Source organism: Choloepus didactylus, chromosome 1 (assembly GCF_015220235.1).
Source record: "Choloepus didactylus isolate mChoDid1 chromosome 1, mChoDid1.pri, whole genome shotgun sequence".
In the NCBI taxonomy this organism is placed as follows: Eukaryota; Metazoa; Chordata; class Mammalia; order Pilosa; family Megalonychidae; genus Choloepus; species Choloepus didactylus.
In genome coordinates, this window is record NC_051307.1 from 29963301 (window position 1) to 29988136 (window position 24836).

The 24836-nt window shown below is 30.8% G+C and overlaps 1 protein-coding gene across 1 annotated transcript in view; it reads right to left on the minus strand.

The window, feature by feature from the left end:
• The window catches only part of NCAM2 (neural cell adhesion molecule 2), a 571781-nt gene that overhangs the window by 32399 nt on the left and 514546 nt on the right, over positions 1 to 24836 (minus strand). Inside the window, exon 15 of the mRNA XM_037833245.1 lies at positions 20422 to 20602. Within this exon, the coding sequence (XP_037689173.1) occupies positions 20422 to 20602 (181 nt within the window). The remainder of the gene's footprint in view (positions 1 to 20421; positions 20603 to 24836) is intronic.

The window sequence follows — 24836 nt, forward strand, 5'->3', positions numbered from 1 at the left end:
AGAAGCATGTGTATACCCCAAAGTTTCAACAACTTAATTTTCTACAAAACACTTTGAGACGTACTTACAATAATGAGTCAAGATGTTGAAAATATTAAGTTGGTTTAAAATAAAATAGACATAATATCTAGGCAAAAGCTTTCTGCTATCAATACTTCAGGCAGTGGAAGTGGTGCCTAATTTCTCCCATCTTCTAATTCCAAGAAAATGTATTTTCTATTATGGATTTCATGCTGATACTACTTAAAATATTGCTAATTTGAAGTTTTGTAAAACAACAAAATAAAGCTAACACTTTTGTGATTTGGTATATTTGAATGTGATATATTTAAACTTTTAAGGAAAATTTGTCAAAAATGACAATATAGTCAATTAGCCCTGTCCATGTTGGTTATCAGGTATGTAGCAAGGTATGGCAGGCAGCTTTTTTTCAGCTGGGTTTTGTTATTCTCAGGATAGTCAGCTACTTTGAAATCGAACACTTGGTTTATCTAAAGACTTGTGTGGCTGCGCAGTGAAAAAGGACCATTAATCCATTTATGCTTCACAAACATTTATTGGATGCCTACTAAATTAGAGGACTAGAGAGGTTCCCTGACATGTACTAAAACAGCATTAACAAACATTAATATAAATCTTTTTAGGCTTATTGTACATCTATTTAAATCCATATTTACTCATGAAGCATGAGTTCCCAAAATATTAGTTAATTCCTAGGATTCCAAAGACACAACCTAGAGGTAAGATTTTTATATTAACAAGGGCATACTGTTAATAGAAAGAGCTTTCACTAGTATTATGGTAATCTCCTTGCATTACAAAAGGCACAGTTTAAGGCCATACATACATTGAAATAAAAACACATTTCACTAATTAAAAAAAACAGCTACCATCCTTAAGCATTTACAATTTCTTATCGTGTTACATTAGACAAACTCCATTCAATATGACTAGTTACTTATACACTTGTAAATGATCTTATTTTAAAAATTAATATTCTGTGATAGATTCCCTTGGATGCTCCAGAATCTCCAAAATCAACAAAGAATAGCAAAGCGTAGTAGCAAGATCCATTGCATAGCAATAAGAAAGGGACTAAACTGGGTCAGCAAAATAATACTTTGTTTAAAAAGGAGTAAAAAAGATTTTAATGTTTACAGTATTGAAAAGGTTGCCAGATATTGAGAATAAAACGTAATCATATTTCCCTGACTGAGCTGCAGCCTTTGTGTTTCTTGACAGAGCTCACTTGTTCTGGGATCTTGCTTTGAAAGAAAATAATATTCTCTGCCCTATGGAGTTTGTAGGAAGATGTCTTCTTATATGCATTTACCACACTTTGTATCCCCACAGGGAAGACTACCTCCTGTTAATCAGAAACTTAAACTAAATAGTTTAAACAATTTAAATTCTGTCTTTGGCCTTTATAGACTTCTCGTGGTTAAAATAAATGGGGAATCAGAAATGCATGTGTATTTGTCATGTTTACAAATTTTAGTTCTTTAGAAAAATGTATTCCAAAACTTATAAATATTTTTATATATGTGACAGGAAACATTCAGGTCACATAATCATTAATAGAAAGAAGAAAAAATTTTGATTCAAGCAAGCTGCAAAATCAACTATTAAATAGGGAAAGGTTGAAACAACTGACCTTGACAATATGATAACTATGGAACACTATTTCCCTTTCTTTACACATTTGTCTCCTGTATCACGACAGGGGACATACTGCGTTTATGCTGCCTTGGGTGCATCCCTGAGTTGATAAATCCATTTAATTTTGTTTCTTATTTAATTTACCTGTTTTCAACAAGTAATTGAATGCCTGACATTTCCAATGTCTGGTCACTACTCCTTTAACTGTATTAATTTGTTTAAAAAAGAAGAAAGCATTACAAATTTTATTAGCAGGAATGATTCAAAATATCACTTGCCATTACGCTGAATCTTTTTAAAAAATAAAATAACAATCCCAACCAACAACCATGACTGGATTTTATATTCTTTTTCCCCTTTAGGCCATTTTTTAATTGCTTCCCTGTACATCCAGATAAAAATGTGTATTCTCTCCCAGATATGTGTATTCTTTTAAGTTATAAACAGATAATATTTTATACTTTTAATATATTATAATGTATAATGTACATTATGAAACATACAAAATAAAGAAATTAAAATGATTAAAATAAATATTAATGAAAATTCTGTTTTTTAATCTCCCCAGTGAATTATAGTTTTTATCCATTTTGTGGCCACTGCATCACCTTTGGAATAGCTAAAAGATATTTATTCTCCTTTGTTCTCAATTTTATTACTGATAAAATGTGCATTATGATGTCCATGCATTTTAAGTATTTTTTGATAACCATGAATGAAAGTACTTTGGGAATAATAAAACACTATACAGATACGTCATTATATTCTTTGTTATATATATTACACAATAATAACTTTGTTTATAGTAAGTACTTGTTACTTGTTATTTGTTTATAGTAAAACTTTTAAAAAATTGGATCTTCTCAATTTTACCTCAAATCTTCCTAGTATAAACACTTGAAAATTGCTAACTTTCGTGAACTCTGATGCATTCAAGTAATTGTCATTTGCACTCTGACATTTTAAAAGTGGTTCTTAATATTGTTGTTGCTTTGATATAGCATCTTCATTAAGACCTAAATTTTAAGATCACCTGCATTCTTTCATATTAGATACGAATTTCATTCATATCTATGATCAGAACTCAAGTTTTTACATTTAATGTGATTTGCTTTTGTTTATCAGCTTATAATATAGTGCCTTTTCTTTTTTGGCCATTACCTATTCCTAAATGTTCATTTAAATTTTTTCTTGGCCTTTGTGATACTTTGATGTAATAATGGATGAAAGCAAGAAAATTATTCAGAATGCTCTTGTTGTCTCTCCTATGTGATATGGACTTTTTCTCAGTTTGGGGACAAGGATGTATTGTTTTTTGCCTTCTCTTCTACTATAATTCATTTTATCCCCTTTAGTTCATCATTAGATTTTTAATGCCAATATTGTAATAATTATTGTTGTTTTGCCCAATATGTTTAGACACATTCATCTTCACTGAAGTAGGAAACAAGATTAAAACTTTCAAAATCATCTCCTAAAAATAAAAAGTGTAATTCTTTTGTATCCTAATATTTTACTGTGTCATGTTCTGGTTCCCTGTTTGACACTTCATAATATTCATGAGAGAAGAAAGCCATTCTATCTTTCAGCTTCCTGACAAAATGCACACATTTGAAACTTTTTTAAGTTCATCCAAGTTCACGCTATTGAGATATAAAAGCGCTCACTGAACTAAGTGAATGAAAACTGTGTGGGTACAACATGTAATCTCATGCATTTTTTATTGAACAATTTAAAGGAAAAAAGTACATAATGCTGATAATATCTGCAATGGCTGTGAAAAGAGAATTGTTATCAGTGACGAGAAAATTGCAAAAAGCCTTTTGTAGGGGATTACATTCCAGAAAAGAAGTCTTGGAATATTCAAATTTAAAAAATGTTAAAAACATTAAAATAAAAATTGAATTATAATCATGAGGAAAGCATCTAAACTGTACGAAATCAACCAGTAGACAAATGCGTAGTAGACAAATGTTTGAGGGTTTTTAGTTTTTAGGATAATGCAAAAATAATTTGCTGTTTTAAAATGAACATGTATTGAGTGTATTGCGGCTCTTTATATATCCAAAATAAATTATCAAAGTTCATGTTGGTGATTATATGATTTTCTAACTTTTTTCTCTCTTGGTAATTGTAGCAGCCAAATATTACTTTGGGAATTTGAAAATTTCAGATTTCAAAAATTATGAGCAAAACTGATCAATATTTGCTCAACATTACCCACATATATGAATGAAGACTATTGCTAATTTGCAGTTGTCTGAAATCCTCAGACTATTTTCAGTATTTTTGTAATAAGGTAGTCATGTGTTTTCTATGTATCCTTTTATTTGTATTCAGTTAGACAATCTTGATGTAGACATTTCATTGCTCTTATTACCAAAATTTCTTTCCACAACTCTCCTTTTTTTGGGTGATGATTGTATTATCCACTACCTATTCTTTGCTACTGTGTCTCTTTCTCTAGTAGTTTTGATTGTTCCGTTACATATATAACTAAACAAAGTTGTTTGATATATAAACTTTTGGCAATCCAAGTTTTTTCCTTCGTATTACTTTTCAAGATCGAAAGCCATAATGAGAGAGAGAGAACATTTGGAAGGAGGGGGGGCAAGGGTCAGCACTGATAACACCAGGCATTTTACTAAGTAACTGAGATGGGGCAAGAAAAAGTGACTAACAGAGAATGTTTGGTTTAATAATGGGAAGGAAATAGTAAACACGAATACTATATAAATTGCATTTATAATTGTAAAACCCTTATTTCTTCAGAGTTTTTTTCCATAATATGTTTATCAAGACAGAATTATAAAATAAACAAACTAAATATTTTCTACCCCTGTGATACTAAAAAATGAGATTTTTGTTCAGGGATATATTAGGGACTGCATGGTGGTCTGGCTGTCTGCTCAGTCTGACTTCTCTCCTATTCCATGACATTCACCATAGTTTACACAGTCATGTCAATGCCCTGCTCCATGTTTGTATTCAAGAGGTGAGGGAATAGTTCCACTCAGCCTCTTACCCATCATTTCAGGTTGAATTAAGGTAAAATGTTGACGGTCCATTATTATAGTTAAATAAGAGCTACAGAATAAGATAAAGTAATACTGTATATTTATGCAATTATCTGTAACTATTCTGTATAATTTTAAGTGGGATGACATATCAAGTATCCCATCATGTTCACTCTACTCTTTATTTACCAACTACCCTTAGGCCTTTAATATCTATGTACACTCATATCTACACTGACATTTCAAATTGTTACTTATGTTGAAAATAAGGCATTTTTTTTTTGCCACAAAACCCTCTCCAAAAATTGGAACGAAGAGCAAATGATATATTTCCTATATATTTGATTATACATTCAAATGCATAATCCTATATATTTGATTATGCATTCAAATGCATAAACTTCTGAAGTTTTTTCTTACCTCATTATTTTCTCCACATGCAATTTCAATCTGGCGATAAGTGTTCATTTTGCCTTGTTGGAGGTGTTTTATTTACTCTCCATAAGAAAATTAATGTTTTATTGGCTAGTAAGAAAGGGAGCTTCTTAGATCTGAGTGAATATGACCAAACAGAAACTGGTCAGTGTTAAAGATTGGAATAATTTCCAATTTTAGTTCCTTGGTTCAGCCATCAACTGACAGTTTCATTTTTATTTTAATATTAAAATTCTATTCACTGTACATAAACCCAAACAGAAAAAAAATTATTTTATTAAAGACTATATTAAGAATTGAAACACATCTATATGAAATTAAACCTAATTTGATATTTTATAATTTATAGTTTGCTTGTTGAAATTCAAAACAATTTCATCTATTTAAAACACAACTTCTGATTTTCTAAACATAAAATAAATCAAAAACCTGAACAAAAATATTGATGGTATATATTATTATTTTCTATTATAGAAAGCGATTTTAGTGAATATGTTAGGTTTTGCAAAATAACCAGTTTTGAACATCCACTTATAATCCCTTAGATCCTTCAGTTTCTGCTTCTGTATAAGAGTTACACAAAAAAGAAAGTCAAGTTTATGTATTTAAACTGCAAGTAAAAAACTTGTAGTTTTAATTATATAGAGAATAAGTAATTCATATAATTATATGGGACACTTGAATTGATTGTTGTTGTTGTTGATATGCCTAAAACCTGCATGGGAAATGGGTAACATATCTGGATTAACTGAGTATGTCTATACAAACTCATTTATAACCTTTAGCTACTAAAGAAAAACCAAAATTGCTCAAGAATTACCTTTTACAGCCTCCTGTTTTTGTTTGATGGAACCCACTATAGAACCCTACCAGCCTCTGGTTTAGAGAAATGTTTCTCTCTATCCGCTTAAATAAACATTTCCTTCATACTTGGTCAGTTGATGGAGCAATAAGTCACAGGCTAGTATATGAAAATTCCAATAGAAAGATTTTCTGTATTTTCCACTAACAAGCACTAAGGAGCTGAATATTTTTCTTTTCATTTTCCAATAGTTTCAGGAAGTTTTGCATTTAATGCTTCATGTAGCATGCAACATTAAGTTGCCTTCTAGTGAAAATATAGAAACAACAGCACTTGAAGATTGTTCATGCCAAAACATCAATGCCAATTTAAGGAGACAATTTTTATTTTATCTATATTAAACAGAAAAAAAAAATGTGTTTCTAAATATTCATCTAAAAGATTTTCATGTATTTGTTTGTAATACTGAAATAAAAGAGAAGTGAGCATATAGCTTCTACAAAAATTATGAGTGTTGAGACCTTTTATTTTGGTTTCGGATAGACGTTGAGGTGGAAATATGTATTTTGGGATTTAGTAGATAGTAATTAAAATTATTATTTTATATTAATAGAATATGAACTGTACCAACAATGTAAATGCATAATTTAATAAGGTATTTTCAGAAAATGCATAAAAACATTCAGAAAATGATTAAAATTTCATGTTTTTTAAATTGAAAACTATAAATTATTGTACCTTATTTACACTGATAGTGGGAAAGCATATGTAAAAGAGTTGGAAAGATAACAAGTGACTAATAGAAATACCATGATTATTGGAAGAAATTGTGATTGATCTGTAAATGGCCTTTCCTCTGCCACATGGTTTTCTCCATGGGCCAATCAAGAAGAAAACAACAGTTCAGGCTCGAAGTCAAATAGCTGAAAGACCTGAATTTAAATTAAGCGATATTGCACTTAGTGTAATTAGCAAAGACAGGCGTAGGAGGGAAACTGAGAGTCCAGGCTGCTTGACTAAGTCGATTACATAGTCACTAAGTGAGTTACTTGGCTCCTGTGATCCTCAGTTTCTTGAAATGATAAAATAAGGGTGTTTAACTAGAACATCTCCAGATTTTATCAAATATCTTGTGGCTCTTCAGACTGGCCTAAGTAGTAGAGTGATAAAAAGCATTATGCTGTGGCAATAACTATAGAAGTGCCCAACCCTTCCGACACTTCCCATTTGCTATCTTGTTGTTGTCAAGAAGCTTCAGGGAAAAGAAACAAACAAACATAAACTTAAATCCATCTCTCCAGGGGTACTAAACCTCTATCACTATTGTATCATTTGACAGAAATGCAACAAAATAAACACACTGTATTAAAATTTCACTTAGAAAAAGCAGTATGTTTTGAGTGGGAGGATACACCTTTTGGAGTAGGCTGTTCAGGAGGAAGAGAGATTAAGTATGCTCTAAAATAACCCAATCCTGAGAGTGAACAGTTCTTCCTTTGCAATTTCTGCACTATTTTGTTCTTATCTGTCAATGCAAAACTTGATCTGTTTGTGTATATGAAATATATTAGATTACTAAGCCAGAAATAGTTATTTTTTTCACTTTTAAAAACTAATTGAATAATTTACAAATTACAGTTGTAATTTCAACTCAGGGCCAGTGTTAAAACAAAGAAATCAGCAAAATATTGTTATAGAGCACTGATCTGGTTCAAACTCTGCACTATGTAAATTATTCAAATTCCCAAGTCCTCATTTTCATCATCTAAAATATGGGCAACCTAATATTTCTGAGGGATTTTATGAGGAGGGAATGAAATAATCTACATAAGACACTCAGCATAGTGTGTGATGGCATAGGTGTTCAAAAATAGTTTTCTTGTTTTCATAATCACTGTTATTCATAAATTTCCAAAGCTATTATTTTTGTTTCATACCTTAACAATAAATGTACAGAGAACCTTAATACTTTTCTGCAGCTTTATGTTCACTGTTACTTAAACTGAAGTAAAGTGTAGTAAGGCAGAGTCCAAAAGAATCGAACAAAAATTGCTTTAAAAGTATTTGTGTCTGCTTTTATGAGCTTTTGTAAGCAATTTAGACTTCTCATCTCTCCTTACATTGTTGAAATTAAAACGTTCAGATATTTTATTAAAATAAAACCAAGAACCAAAGTTTCTAAGAATATTCCAAAAACTAGTTTATTATTAGAGTAACAATATTTGGTATTATTTAAAAATTATTTTTACAATACGGTGATTACTTTGAGTCTGCTGCTGATGGTTCTCAAAAGAGAAACCACTCAATGATTATTCATTATCAGTTCCTAAGTAAATAACTTTTGAGATATTGACTTTGATCAAGTTAAAAATGAAAACACAATACGAACAAAAGGTTCTATCAGTAATAAAGAAAACACAAATAACAAAGCTTTTCCTCAGTTTTCTTTATTACAACAATGGAGACAAAGAGGTACAGAAAGTAAAATGACATTAATATATCATGGAACACATGCATAGGATTACACAAAGTGCTGGATATTATGTTGGGAGTTTTAAATAAGAGATGATACTGAGGACAATACACTTACACTATGTACATTTTGTTTCAGGAAAGTAACTATGATGGAAACAAATGCAATTAAAATGATCAGAAATAGTCACTTTGGACAAATGAAATTAAAATGATCAGAAATAGTTACTTTAAGACAGTGTTATTATACACAAAATCAATGTAAGATGTGAGATAAAATTTTTCTTTCAAGAAATTCAGGAATTTGGATGCTATTTAAGAGTAACTTTTAATTATGTGATCTTAGGGAAAACAGACTAGGTAGGATATCTATTTCACAGTGTCCACTTAGTACATACATTGAACAAAGAGTAAACCTGACATAATTTTTTAAATGATGCTATTAATATTAATATTATGCAATTTTTGCAATGTGTTACTTTATGTCTTTATCTAAAATGAAATGATAAAGAATAATTGAATATAACTTACACACAAAATAAGAACATTTGCAATATCTAGAGTTAGTGTAACAAACTTTACATTGGTTCCCTTTTAAAATGAAACAAATTTGCTTTGATGAACTTATTTTTAAAAATAAAATAAAATAATAGTTTACCAATGAAGAATATCAGTTGCAGTTCAGATCATTTCAGAGACACCAACAAAACTCTTAAAGTATTCCCTGTTTTTTTTCCCACTTTTCCTGAATACTAATTAAAATTTATGCTGTAGAATATATCAACCTATCTGTAACTTTTAGAGACAGTTAACAGCCATGGGAGGAGAGTGCTTCTATCTGGTTCATAATCTTAGATATGTCAGTACAATCAAAGATATTTGAAACGCAAAAGCATTGTTATTCAACTCTCATTTTTGTCATTTCAGAACTATTAAAAAAAAAACTAGCTATAAAATTACTGAATCTTTTGCCTTACTTATAAAAAGTGAGACTGTGACTATGTACTTGTATACTATTTATGCAGTTAAAAATTGTTGAAAAGATTAGTAAAGAGAGAAAACCACTACTTTGTATTTAAAAGCTAAAGAAGGACTTAATTCTAGAATAATACTCCAATTTAGATGAAGATTTGGAAGAGAACATGTTAGTAAGATCTTAGAAAGCTTTATCATTTATTCAGAAAGTCCTAAAATTTAGTTTGGCAATATCTTCTGAATTGCAAGGTTAACTATCAAGTATTAACAATGATCAAATGATATATTTCTTTTATTTATGATATAGTTAGCTGGCTTGGAATTGTACTTCTGACCAATTTTTAATCGCAAAGGCTTTTTTTCACATATTTATATCTTTAATCTTTTGAAATATGAGAATTTAAGCTACCCATTCATTGATGACAGCTTTATGACATTTTTATACCAAAAGCGCTGGGATTTTAAGTTTTGCCACGTGATTGGCACAAAAGGATAGGAGAAATACCACTTATTATACTTATTCATGGCCAGAATTTGAGACAGAGGGAGAAATGAGAAGTAGGAGGGAGACAAGAAGAAGAGGAAGAGAAAGATGAAGAGAGAAGAGGGAAGGAGAAAATGAGAGGAGGGAGAGAAAGTGAGAAGGAGAAGACAATTAGAAAGAACTGGAAGGAAAGAAGGAAGGAAGGAAGGAAGGGAAGGAAGGAAGGAAGGAAACAACATCCTCCCACTGAGAGAGAGAGGGGGGCGAGAGGAAAGGAAGACAGGAAAAGACCTTCTACCTAATTTGGATTTATACAAATGTTGTTTAAAGGATACTACATTATGCCTTACAGATATAAAGCATAATAAATCACCTTTATCATCTCATATCTGTATTCCTTGAGTAGAATCATAATACATACATGCTAAAGAAAATTTTAAATAACAATATTTAATTTAGGTAGGATCATGATGGATTCTTGATTTAAAGCTCTTAATGCTGCTAATAGCAAAACCCAAAAGAAACAAGTTGGAAATTTTAAGATAATTTTATATGACTAGAGATAATTATTAATCACACTACAAACATATCATGCACAATTTTAATTCACTTATTTTTCAAAGCTAGACTCAAATGTACTTAATTATTATATCAGTGATATAAATATCCATCTTGAGTTGTTAAAATCATTTGCAATTTAAAAATTTTACTTAATCATCACTAGAATAGATAAACCATTAATAATTTAAGTATATTTTATGTCTCTTAAAGAGCTCATTTAATTCCAAAAGTATACTGCTTATTTCTGCACAATATATTCTGTTGAGTATAAATGAATAATCATAAAACTATCCATACCTGGATGAAACAATTTTGGATTTTCTTACATTTGAAATGTTTTAATTTTAAATTAAATAAAATAAGTGGGCATTGTTACATAGAAAAATTTATAATTAACCTATAATGGTTTCCCAAGTGACACAAATTAAATACCTTTATGCACTGTTGTGCATACTTATAACTTTTAATTTTTAATTTAAAAAGCACTGACAAATATTTATAAAGTTAAAATTATTGTAAAAATTATCTATGTATGCATTTGTTGAATGTATAACTGATATTATACATATATAAAAGGTTAATCCAATGACTAAAATATATTTGAAATTTAAAAAAAATCACTTTTTATACTTTATGCTAAGGAAGAAAAGAAAAAACAAAATAAGTAAGCCAGTAAAAATGTCAATCTTGTCCACGTCTACCAATAATGACACATACAGTATACTTAATGTATACTTACAGAATGTTTTGTGAAATAATTTGAGTGTAGAGTTTATAAAATTATATTTAGTCCTGATAACTAATAGCTATAGGGTAGGTAAGACCAAAAATGTCAATTTACTTAAGGATCTTTCATGTAAAAGAAGAAATTTCATGAGAAAGAATTTACTGCTACCTTGTAGGTATACTCTTTTGGCATAACTTTAGCATAGTATTTGTATCACTTATAGTCACCTGATAGATAATTCTAGAGTTTGGATTGGGATAGAGAGACCACTGAGACTAAATGACAAATAAAGGAAAGAAAGATTAGGAAAAGGGTGGGAGGAGAAAAAATTATCCAGTGTCCATAAAAATTAATCATGATATTCCACATGCAGATAATGGTGATCTTGCATATGTAAATCATCTTAGCTTTCTAACTGATATGCTATGATAAAAAGAAATTTTTGAAATAATATAACATTTGGAGGTATGATATACACATCAATAGACACAACACATATTTCTGATTATATATAATAATTAACATAAAACTGAACTTAGCAGAGAGGCAAAAATTTATACATCTTCAGACAGAATTTTATTCTAAAATTCCTGTTCTATCATTGGAGACACAATACATTTTATTTTTTTCTTGTTACAGATAATAACATTTATTTAGACCTATAGACAGATACTAATTAGCACAAGAAAGTAAATTATCAGACTTTATGGTTCCATGTAACAGTAGTAAAACTCAGGCAATAAAAAGATAACTCATCAACACTTAGATATTACCAATATTTGTAAAAATCCAATGAGATGGTTTGAAATTTCTAAGGTCACATATATTGTGATGCAGCAATTGCATTAATTAAGAATGTAGTGCTTTGCATTTTTTATGGAATAAGTGAAAGCACTAAGTATTGTTTAGGATCTCTGATAATTTTTTTGAAGAATTTATGGAAATCTCAGAGGTGAAAATTAATGTTCATCCCAGAATAAACATTTGGGCAAATGACATATTGATTTATTGATTTCAAGATTAAAAGCTTGCTCCATACTGAAATGTTTAAAACTCCAACTGAGCTCTTTAAATGTAAGTTATTCTGTTATGATCATACAATTTTAATTTTACATTCTTTTCTGAGCTGCCAAAATTTCCTATTTAGGTACTGTGTAAATCTTTGAGTATTTTATCACTGATGATGATCTTGAGGTACATAATGTACAATTTGAAAATAAATCAACTCTATTTTAGCTTACTAAAGACATATTCCATTTTCTCTACAAAACTATCTTGGGATCATATATTAGGCCAAGACAATTTCTAGACTACTTCTTCATGGAAATGCTTATCATTGATTTCAAAGATCCAATAAGGTTACAATGAATGGGAAATAAACAATCCTGGAAGTGTTATTGGAATTATTTTCTTTCCCAACACTTTCTACACATAATCAATGTATCTTCTTCAAATTCAAACATCAAGGAATATAATATGCAGTTATAATTAGTTTTTTGGTAGACAGGGTCATTGCCTGTGGTGATTTGAAAACAAATATGCTCCATGACTTGGGTAGATTTCCATGCTGAGTGAATTGGGAAATCCCCTTGTCTCAGCACAGAAGAAAGGAGGAGTAAGTTTATCTTCTGAAGAGCCACTTCTGCAGTCCACTGATCTGTTGACAGACCAGGAGAAAGAGGGAACAGCAGTGGACATCAAAGAGTTGGGAAAGAAGAACTAAAGCAAACCAGCTACTAAATGGAGGCTAGCTGTTAAATGAAAGCATTCTGTAGGCAATTCCTTAAAAAGAGAAAGCAAGAAAGAATACTTTTGGTGCAACATAAGAAATAGCTTTTGATAAATTAATTTCAGAGCCCAGAATTAAAAAATTTGATTTACCGAGTAAACTACTGTAAATCATTTGCATAAATGTAAATCTAGCTGTTTCCTAATTTCCCTGAATGAGTAGTTAGAAAAACTTACTGTAGTTTGCTTGTGAATGAAACAGACCTTCTTTTCCCTTCAAAAATGAAATAATGAAAATCTTTATTCATGCTACTCCCTCAATTCCAGCTTCTTATGAAATTTGAACTCTATTAACACCCATTTCCATATTATCTCAATTTCATTCTGTTAGTAGCTAAAGTATTTATTTCTCTCTCTGATCCTTACAAAGAAGCTGGCTATAGGATGTCCAACAAAATGCAATAAATACATAAATATGTTGTTAGGACATCAGGGCTTCATGTCAGCTGAACACAAAATCTGAATCTGTTGAATGAGGTATAATTTTTTTAACATATTCCAATCTAATTTATTATTTATTCTGGGGGAATTTTCCATTGCTTAATGGAAAAAAAATGATCTACATTTTTTAAATTGTTTGCATTTAAATGAAAAACTCCACTTTACTTTTATTCCTTATGACATTTTAGGTCAGCAAAGGGAAAATAGGCAGCACAATAGGGATACACATCTGTTGTAATAAAATTTATCACTTTTATGTTTCTATAAATGGTAAACAATATAAAATATTATAAATGTTCATAAACTTGGAAACTTACAAATAAAAGAATAGCATTTGAAAAGCAATAGAAACAATCCACAAGTCTACATATTGAAATAGCTATTTATACACTGTATGGTCCTGGATGTTGAGTTCTATTTGCAAAATACTCAAATGAAAGAAGAAGAGATGTAGCACATGCTTATGTTTCAAGTACAGTGATATGATATTTAACAAAGACAACTTTAGAAATTAAAGGAAACTTTAGAATGAAGTGAGTTATACATGGAACTGGAAACTGGAAGAAAAAACCCTGATTCAATTTCCTTCACTGACTTTCTGACAAATTATCCACTTAAAAGTTTGACAATTTGGGGAGGGGAAGAAAGGCTAATATTTTATGGGTGAAGATACATGCATAATTAGTTCAACCTAGAAAACCTTTGATTATAACTTTAGAATAGCTTTATAATTACTAAAAATGTTAAATTTATAAGGCATAAAAGGAAATATCATACGATATAACAATGACATTAAAACATGCAAGACAAACTTATGGCTATAATGAAAGAAAACCCAGCAGCATTCAGCTGCCAAGACTGGCTTCCGTTTTCACCTTTATTCGCTTCACAGCATTTATCTGCATGATGGAAATTGTTTTTGAAAATAGAATAAGAATAAAGCAATTAAGGAAAAAAAAGAGTAAAGTTACAAACGTGAAATGAAAGGAAAAGAACAAAGTGATAGTAGGAAAGAAAAAAAAAGAGAAAATAATTAATGCACGATTTACACAAAACCATTTCAATTACCTAAAAACAATTATTTTGATACAAGACAGAAATAGCTAAAATCTTGGATGAAATATTCCTAAATAGTCGCCATATATTAAAAACACAGCAAAAACTTAATGTTAATAATGTTTATTTCACATTATTCAGATGTTGGTTGTCATTGCTTATTTAAACATGAACATCTTAGTATTTCTCTAATGAAGATGCAACTTGTAAGGAAACATCATCAGTCATTCCACTGTGCTACTGTAAATGCACAGTGCTATTTTAAATATAAGCTTATCATATTTTACATTTGGTGATGTTAATTTTTTTGCTACCATAATTTCTCAGACCATACATTTAAAAGGAATGTATATGTATCTTTCAATAATAAATGAACTATACAGAGATGTGAGTGAAAACTACATGTTCACCCAATAAAAATTTGTAATAAGAAGAGAATCTAGGAACATTAACCCAAGTTGCTAATAGGGACACTCTAGACCTATGTATCTCATTTAAAATAATTTTGTGAACTAAGGATCATTAACATATTTTATAAGCATACTTTTTCTCTATGTGCTAAACCAAAGAAATGTTTTTATGGATGTTGCACCAATATTTAGGTTTGATTGAGAATTCCAGATAGTTAAACTGAAGTCCTTCCCATTAGTTGAACTTCAAGTAGACCATTGTTTTGAAATTGTTCTAATTTATATTCTAAAAAGGATTATAAATTTAAAAATTATTTTGTTAGTATTTCCATGTGCTTGACTGTTTTGTTTTATAATCATATCGAGTTATCAGGAGATGAAAAGGCATACCAGTGTTGTTTGGAACTAGAGAAAATGTCATCAAAATAACCAGATTCTGTAATGCATTTGAGATACAATTAAAGTGTTTATGGAAATAAAAATTAACCAAAAATTTTTGTGATACATTTTTTGATGATGATTCATATCATTGTTTGGTGAGTTTGTTAGATCTGAAGAATTCTTATGGGTAGATTACAGGAATTTTTGCATAGAGCATTGAACTATTTTACTACCTGATGTTAAGAATGTAGGAATGAAATTGTTCATCCTCAAATTGTATTGATAGCCAGACACTAAAATTAGAGATGTCATTACTCAATAGTAACCACAAGAGCAAAAGGAAGCAATTACTAAAAGACATTAAGGCATTTCTTTGGCTGAATATTAACAATATCAAACATATTGTAAGTCAAAATAAATGGTGGGAAATGCTTTGCAAAAACAAATTTATTTCCAATGACTTTTTAAAGTTGTGGATTATATCCAATACAGTAATTTATAAGTTTAGTTACTTATATAAAAAAAAGAACAAATCAATTCATGTCATTTTTCTACCACTCTGTTTCCAACGATGGTTTGTAATTATTTTTAAATGAATCAATTTGCAGTTACTACCCAATATTCCCTCTGTTTATAAAATAAAATGAGATGGAATTACGCTGTATGGATATTCAAAATGGGAACATGGAGATGATTTTACACACTCTATTTTTATGTAAATCAAAATACACATCTTTCAAAATAAACTCATCGTATTAGCAAGTGAAAATGAAAAAAAATAGTCACAAAATATCTTTGATAATCAGAATCATAATAGCCTGTAGAAAAATACAGTATCTGTCAAGGTATTAAATGGAAAAGCCATTATTACCAGTAGAATATATTATATATGAATGTAAGGTGAGAAGATTGTTAAAAATAGTCCTTCCGTCCAACAAATAAATATAATCTACATTTAGCCTACTGTTTTCAAAAAGTTAAAAATCTGTTAATTCATATAGTTAGTTTTTTTTTTTTTAATTTCAGATGTCAATAAACCTTATTTGGATAGTCTAGAATATACACTATAAAATAGATTAAAACAAAATTAACTTTCAAGTTCCATATTGTTCTAACTTAAATAAAGAGATTTAAGATCTGGTAGCTCATTATATATAACTTATTTCAGATATGGGTTTGAATTTATAATATATTTTAAAATGGACTAATAATTTATGTAATTATAAGGGTAAGTGTGACTAAAGTGTATGAAGAACATTATTTTTCCATATTTTTCATTCATGTATTTTTAACTTTGTAGTGTTGGTGGGCTTAAGGGCCTTCACATTCAACATCATCACAGCCTTTAAACTTTTCCTTAAGAATCCCTCTAGATCTAAATGGAACTATTCTTAAACTATAAGACAATCAAACGTGTTGAAATCAAGATAAAAATCTTATGTTGGATGTGACTTTCTCTGAGGGTTAAGCAATCAGTGTATTCAGTCACAGTAAATTAAACATTTTGTGAGTTTTTTAATAGATAAAGTAACACTTTTTTGCTCTTTCCCAATAAGCTGCTTTGGGTTTGTGCCGGCCACCATGAAGAGTTTAGAGGAGAGGAATACTACATCCTATCTTCTAGTGTTGCTTTCCCAAATTGTTTCCTTATTCTCATTTGTGTGTCTGAGTTCTCCACAACTACTTGATGGTTCCTCAGCTGTGAAACATACTTTAGAGTTTTGCATCATAAAAGTCCTTCTTCTAACATGGCTTTTCCCCACCTCTGCTCATCTTCATAGTGAAGCCTCATGAAAGAATTAGTTAAACGTGGCATCTAAACTGCCTCTGCTCACTAACAATCTCAGTCCCTTCCTACCTAATTTCTCTCCCAGCAACTTCACCAAGACGGCACATGATAAAGTCATTTCACAAGTCTTTCATCTTATTTGACATCTCAGCAGCAATTTGACACTATCTACAGTTGTCCTTCTTGATATATGACCCTTTCTTTATTTTCAAGATACCACATTCTTGGGTTTTTCTGTCTCCTTGAATGTTGATGTGATTTCTTCTCCCTCTTCCTCAGCTCTTCACCTTTCTACCCTTCAGTCATTCAGGCAGTATTCCTTGAGCATCTATGCTGTGCCAGTTGCCCTTTTCAGTGTTGGGGAAACAGCTATGAGCATGGCAGACTACTTTCTCTCCATAAAGCCTATGCTCTCTAACTGGGCAGTTGCATCTTCACCCAGGCTTCAAATACTAGTCCCCTGTTAATGTTAACAAATTCGCAACGTATGTCTCCAATCCATGGCTCTCTCCTCATCTCCACACCCACAAATCTAACTGATAATTTGGAATTTCAAACTGACTTTATGTTTGATCCTTGTTTTCCAAATCCTCCTCCTCTTATGAGATTCTTCATCTTGGGAAATGACACCAGAAATGTCCCAGTTGCTTAAGCAAGAAACCTAAATGTAATCATTATATACGAAGTCCAATCCATTAACCAGGCAAGGTTAGTCTACATCTGCAATGTAAACAGAACTTACTCATTACTCTATTTTTCTACTGCTAACACATTTCTTTAAGTCCTGATTCCCTATCTCTTGCCCTTATTGTCAAATCGGCAAGAATGGTCTGTCTAAAATGCCCATCCATGTAACTCCCATGCTTAAAATGACTTTTCATTGCTTTAGTATTTGTTTTAAAATGATGTCGATAGTTTATATCAGACCTTGGATTACCTGTATCCCAACCTCTTCTCTATCTAGCCTATCCGTGGTCACATTTCTACCAGTTCTATCCATCCCAGCAATGCTTTCTCTAGTTCCTAAAGCAGATAAGCTCTTCATTTTCCAGGGCTTATTTCATATAACTCCCTTGCCCTGGAAGGTTCATTCCCTAGAAGATTCTTTTGGAATTCCACTTTCTCAAAGAAACCTTCCTTAACTCTAATCCTATCATCATAATTTAAGTCCCTTTGCCATACCCACTCAGGGCATCAATACATCTCTTAGTTGTAATTTTTTAATGGTTAATCATATTCTTGTTTAACATCTTTCCCTCTCAGCAGATTTTGAGGAAAGTGACCAGTTTTATACTTTTCACAGACGAATCCTCTGTACTCATCTCAGTGCTTGTCACCTAGTAGGACTCTAATCAATGTCTGAGGAATGAATGAATGAATGAATGAATGAACTGTGACACCGGAGAACCAAAAGAAACTAACATTACAGATGAGGAAATCTGTTCAAGAGAGGTTTAGTGAAAAAAGCAAAGTTGGAATATAAACCAGAATTCTGTCCCCTTTTCTGCCAGGTTTTGCCCACAAGTAGACTCTCAGAAATTGAAAAAAAAAATGATTTTAGAGTAAATGCATCACAGCATTACTTAGCTATTGTTGTGCCTTTATCTATATTTTGTCTTTTTATATTTTCATTATCAACAACTGCTTTTAAAAATATCAGGGACTCTAAGGGTATAGCATGAAGTATATATGCTATATATATAATCTATTTTTTTGTGATGTTTTGTGTTTATCCATAAAATGTTTTTCAAATTTTGTCTTTTACTTCATAACATATTCATTTTAATATTAATAAAATGCATTATTTCCTCAAAATATATGAACTAAATTAAAGATTTAGGAGGATGGAGTACACTGTAACAAAGCCCCTTTGGAGACTCTGACTGCAAAGAATAATCATATTTATATCATGTTACTGATATTTGCTTAGAGTTTAATTGCTGTAGACAAAATACATTATAATGGTAGAGAGAGGAATTGATGTTTCAAAGAGAGGCAATTAACTCTATAACAGATACAACCCGTCTTCTTATGTACATGCCTCGTGTCTTAAACCATGAACTTGAACCAAAATTTAACCTCTTCAAATCACAGCAATTAAACGAGGATAATTGTTCTTCCTTGCTCAACTCATAAATGTAAGAATAAAATAAGATAATGAACATAGAAGTACTTTGTAACTAAAAAATTGTCATTATAATATAAAGTGTCCAAGCTATTTTTAGAGCTTCCCTACTTTCTAATTCCAAATTATAGATTGGTAGCATATATTGATTAATACTAGCCACATAAAGTCTTATATCAATTAATCTTAAATCTTATAACAAATGACAATTTTAATCAAATTATTAATTCTATAAAACAGATTTTAATTTTTAACAACTGATATACAATATAACAAAATTATAATGAGATTAATATCAATTTGAGAATACCAAAGCATTATGTAGCATGACTGAACTGACAAATTGCATTTCTTTCCCAGTTTCAAAAATATTGTCTATCAAGACTCAGACTATAATAATTCAAGGCTTAGTAAACCATAATGCATATTATAAACATAAGTATAAATGTATATATGTAGAAATTCACCAGTAAAAATTTATGCATAAATTTATATATGAATTTACATATGCATCAATTTACCAGTAAATATTAAAGTAAATAGTAAATAGTAAATTTTTGCACCCAAAGGACACTTAAATGTTAAAATATGACCAATATGAAAACTCATTAACCAGAGTTAAATATGATTTTGAGCCAGGATAAATCTTGGATCTTTACTTCTGTGGCATGTCACTGAAAACATTTTTTAATATCCTTTCTGTGGACTCTAATAATATTACTAGCATGCACTGGTGATGATTCGTATCATTGTTTGGTGAGTTTGTTAGATCTGAAGAATTCTTATGGGTAGATTACATGATTTTTTGCATAGAGCATAGAACTATTTTACTACCTGATGCTTCAGAGGGTGATTGATTTTATCATTCAAAAATCATCTAATTTGGACAAGCAAGGATGAGCTCAGCATTATCTTTGGTCACATCCTCCCAGAAATGCAGGACCAGCCCTAACATGACTGACAAAGAAATTGTCTTCTTTGTAAAGGTTTCTACTGGTCCCGACAGAAAATTTGCATGCTGATTTTCATCAGCTTCTCTTACCTTCCATTCTATCCCTATCTCCTCAAATGCTAAAGCTGTCAAAAGAGTATTTACAAATTAACCAATGCACGATGGCAAGATAGAGTGAGAGGCTTTAAGTATGACATGCCACAATAATCATGATTAGATCATAGAACTTACATTTCAGTCTATAAAATTATTTTTTTTCAATATTAAGAAAAGACCTAGAGGGATTATAAAAATATGATCTATTTATTTTTAGCTTTGGAAAGCACACTGCAAATGGTTTTGCTTACCTTTAATAATGTTGGGCTTTGGTGGCATGCTGAACTCATAGACTGTTGGCTCAGAATACCCCAATCTATTGGCAGCTGTTATTTGCACTTCATATCCCATTGTCCACTGTAGATGCTCCAAAATAATGTGATCTTTATTTCCCTGCACTTTTTTCTCTAGCCACTGATCTTCTTTATCTTTCTGTAAAAGTGATTAAAATATATAATTTAGATATCCAGGCACTAATAGTTGTTATTTTAAAAAAATAATAATTTATCTTGATATGATACAAATGGTATAATTAATACCACAAAAAGGAAATTATCTCATGCACAGGCATAAATGAACGTGCTTTATAAATGAAGTCACTATTCTTTTCAGCATTTTTTCTATTAAAATTGTAATGTTCCTATTAGCTAGAGTAATGATTATATCGTTAGTCCTTGATTATTCAGTGGTTGATAATTTACCTCCATTATTACTTTTTTTTTTTCATTTCACATGTATCAGCCTGGTTGTTGGCGACTTTATTGATTATTAATAGTCATGTGAACAGGAGAAATGATACTTGATATATAAAAAGAGTCTAAAATATCTATTAAAATAATTGTTAGAAGTTATTGTTAAATTATTGCTCAGGGTTAAAAAAAAAGAAAAAGTGTCTTGCAAAAAAAGGTCCAGGTTCAATTTATAGATTTAAATTGCTACTGGTATTTGTTATATTACTGGGATACTTTATGATTCATGATGAAACAACATACAAGTAAAAATTGTTATAAACAGGTCATTAGCATATGAAAATAGAATAATGTTATCCTCTCCAACATACTACACTTAAAAGAACATTATTCTTTTCCTAAAATAAATAGTTTGGACAAAATGAGTTTTGAACTATTTTTATTTTTTTAAAAAAAGCTATGCCTACTACATTTAATGCAGAAAAATAAACTGAGATAGTTTTGTGATTTAAACTATCTGAAACAATGTGATCGCTCGGCTCCTCCATACACAAAACATGCAAAGACAAGTAAATTCCTTAACCTCTCTGCCCCTTTTCCAACCTTTCTATATCAGGCATGACAGGAGAAGCTGTCTCTGTTAGTTTTCAGGAGGGAGAAATAAGGAAATTCTAGTAAATTGGGTATCCTAGGACCAGAGGCATCATGATCACTTAAGAAATAACAGTTATTAGGATAGTTATCTCCTTGATAAATATACACAAATGAAATAATATTTTCTCTGGAATCAAATATCTAAGAGTCTGTTATTGCAATTGCAAATCTTACTTCCCTATAGATACAGTTACATACATATAGAAGCTAGGAAATAGGCAGAGATAGGCAGGTAGATAGGGTTTTTTCTTTAAAATTTTGACCTCAGAGCTCAGTCCAATATCACTTTACTTTGAGCCATAATTTTACATTCTTTGACTATAACAAATTAAAATATATTCAGAGTTTGGGGCAACAATTCAGTTATTTTATAAAAGCAGATAGTGGATATTAAATTAGTGATAACATTAAAGAGATGGTACTACAAACAGGAAGTATTCTTCAGAAAGAGAGAAGAAAATATGGTTTTGATATCACACTGTTCTCTTTTCCTAATTAATTATTAATTGGTGATGTAAAACTTTTCTTACAAAGTAAATCAGTAGGCCTGTTCTTCTATTTCATCTAAAACTGAAGATATTAACACCTGATGAAGCCATGATTTTTGGACAAGCACTTAAAGGTAGTATAATAATTTAAACAAGGGCACTTGCCTTGCTTTTTAAAACTTACAAACAGATCTGTCAGGGCTTGTCTCCCAGCACTATTTAAGATGTTACAAGATGTAGTGGAAAAGCCATGGGGAAAAAGAACAACTTGGGCCAGAGAGACTGTAACTTGCTCAATCCAAATAAATGACAGTGAAGTTAAGAAATGGAGCTAGGCATGCTATTGTTATTTTTTTTTAACAATAAAAATGCAAATTTTAAAATTTAGTAAAATGTACTTAAGAATAACAAACCAGATCACACACTTCTTAGTCATAGAAGTGTTCTCTCAAGTTTTTTTTTTTTAAAGGAATACATATTTTCAAGTTTTCTTTTCATACACTAGTATTTTTCAAGCTGCTTCTTTCTTTCTGGCTCATTAATAGCCATGTTTGAAATGTGATTCTACCAGGGACATTCAGATTTTCAGATGCTGAAGGTTAGATGAGTCTAACATAGTTCTCACTTAAACATTATCAAATATATGGAACACAGTTGTGTATATATGGCCAAGGAACGTTTTCCCAAACAATCACTGTGTCCCCTAACACGCCCTTTCTTCATTCATTCATTCATTCATTCATTTATTCATCAAATTTTCCTTCAGACCCTGCTGGGGGTGGGGGTGAAGGCTGTTCTAGGAACTGTGAACAAAATGGTAAACCAGATCCATGTAATAATGTCATCTTAGAGTTTACAAAATAGCTAAGGAGAAAGCCATGAGTTCTCTGAAGAACCTGAGGGTGCTAGATGAGCATGCAACAAAGAGACCTAACGGTGTTTGGTGCCAAGGTGATGTCACCCTTACTGGATATAATAAACCCCAGCACTATTTTTCTTTTCATTTGTTGTAACCTAGTATATAAAAAAAAAATGTGATTACTTTAAGGAGCTTTAGACCCAAAATAAATGTAATAACTGAAAACAACAGGAAGATGCACAACCACTGGGACATGTTAAAACAGACACTGTACGCTAATTGTTTTAAACAAATTTAAAAACACTGCCTAATGTTAACCAATAAAATGAGGCTCAAAAAATTAATTCCAAAAGTAATTTCATATATATACATACTGCATATTTAATATATGTATGACATATATACACACAATAAAATGCCTACAATATATAATATTTATATGTTTTATATTGTTTATACACACACACATACAGAAAGGAGAGGGTGAGGAACAGAGGGACAGAAGAGTTGGATAAGAAAAAAGGCTAAATAAGGCCACAGAGAGCTATGCTTCCCATGAGCCCAAATATTCAGTATGTTCTAAGGACCCTGAAGTGCTTGAGGTGAGTGGTTACTTTTGTGAAAATCCATCAAGGAATTGAGTTTCACTTTGGGCCTGAGTGGAGATGGTGGGTGCACAGCCAGAGAATAAGCCGACAGCTGAGTTCTGGGTTATTCTACAATAAAACCTTCGGAAGGATAGATACATTGTATATCATTGAGGTAATCCTCCCAAAATACTATTTCTGGGAATTGAGCTTTGAATAAATATTGAGCATTTGAGGTGAAACTTCCTGAGAAGCACAAGATATGTAGATACTCTCTTCTGCATTAACAATCATTTAACTCTTAGTAATTGAAGTGCTTAATCTGATAAATTAAAAGCCTCTCCATTATTTTATGTAGTTAAGCTGATGGCATAAGGAACCAAGGCCAAGTCTAATATATTACCCTGAAATCAATTATATTTATCCTTCAACATTAGACAAGGATGGGTTTTAATCCCCTAATTGCTATTCTTAGGGAATAGGAAAAAAAAAAATTACAGCGGGTGTTACCAAATGCTCCCCTTAGGCATTAAAATCTCAATTACGCATTTGTAAAGTATCTAATTTAGGGACTTTAACTACCTAGGGAACGATTTAAGATAATCTAGTTGCAAAATGTTCCCCTAGGTAACTAATGAGATGATTTTCTGAATAGGGCTATTATTAATAAGCCAATTAAATTTTGAAGGGTAGCTACTGAAAAAAAATGATTATTTTACTTTGGTATAGTTTCTCTTAAAGCAAACCTTTCTGTCAGAAAATAGATAGCAGATCCACCTGACGGTTAAGGACACTCAACAGCGTTTCTAAAAGAGTAATATCATAATATTTAGGGAAAAATTAGCTATTTCTAAATTGTGAGGAGAGTGGAAGAAACATACAGGGGTCTTAGTTTTTTTTATTTGTACAGTTCTTTGACTCTTTTTATTCATATTGAGAAGTAGTTTACCTATTTTTCCAAGATTCCATGAAATGAGTCCATTATCATCTTAAATGAAAATTGAAATTGGAAATGAAAATATTCAAGAAATAGACAAGGCAAGTCTATGATTTAAGATTTTGTGTTCCCACATAAGGCAGTTCTGGGTTCCTGAAGTTCCTGTTAGTATGGTTGAGCTAGTCACTACTTGTGTAACCTTATAGAAGGAACCAGAATTTTCTAAAGCTCAGTTTGCTGTTCTCTGAACAGGTTGATTTACCAACCTGGTAATTCTTATGTATATACAGGAGAAAAAAAGGTGTTTAGTGAGATTGGGAAATATGTAACATTTGGAGTGGAGATTTTCTTGTTTTTCTTTTTGTGTGTGTGTGTGTGTGTGTGTTTTAGCACTGCTTCAGATTCTAAAGTATTTTTCCCATTATCCTAAGAGCTTTAAATTGCCTTTGTTC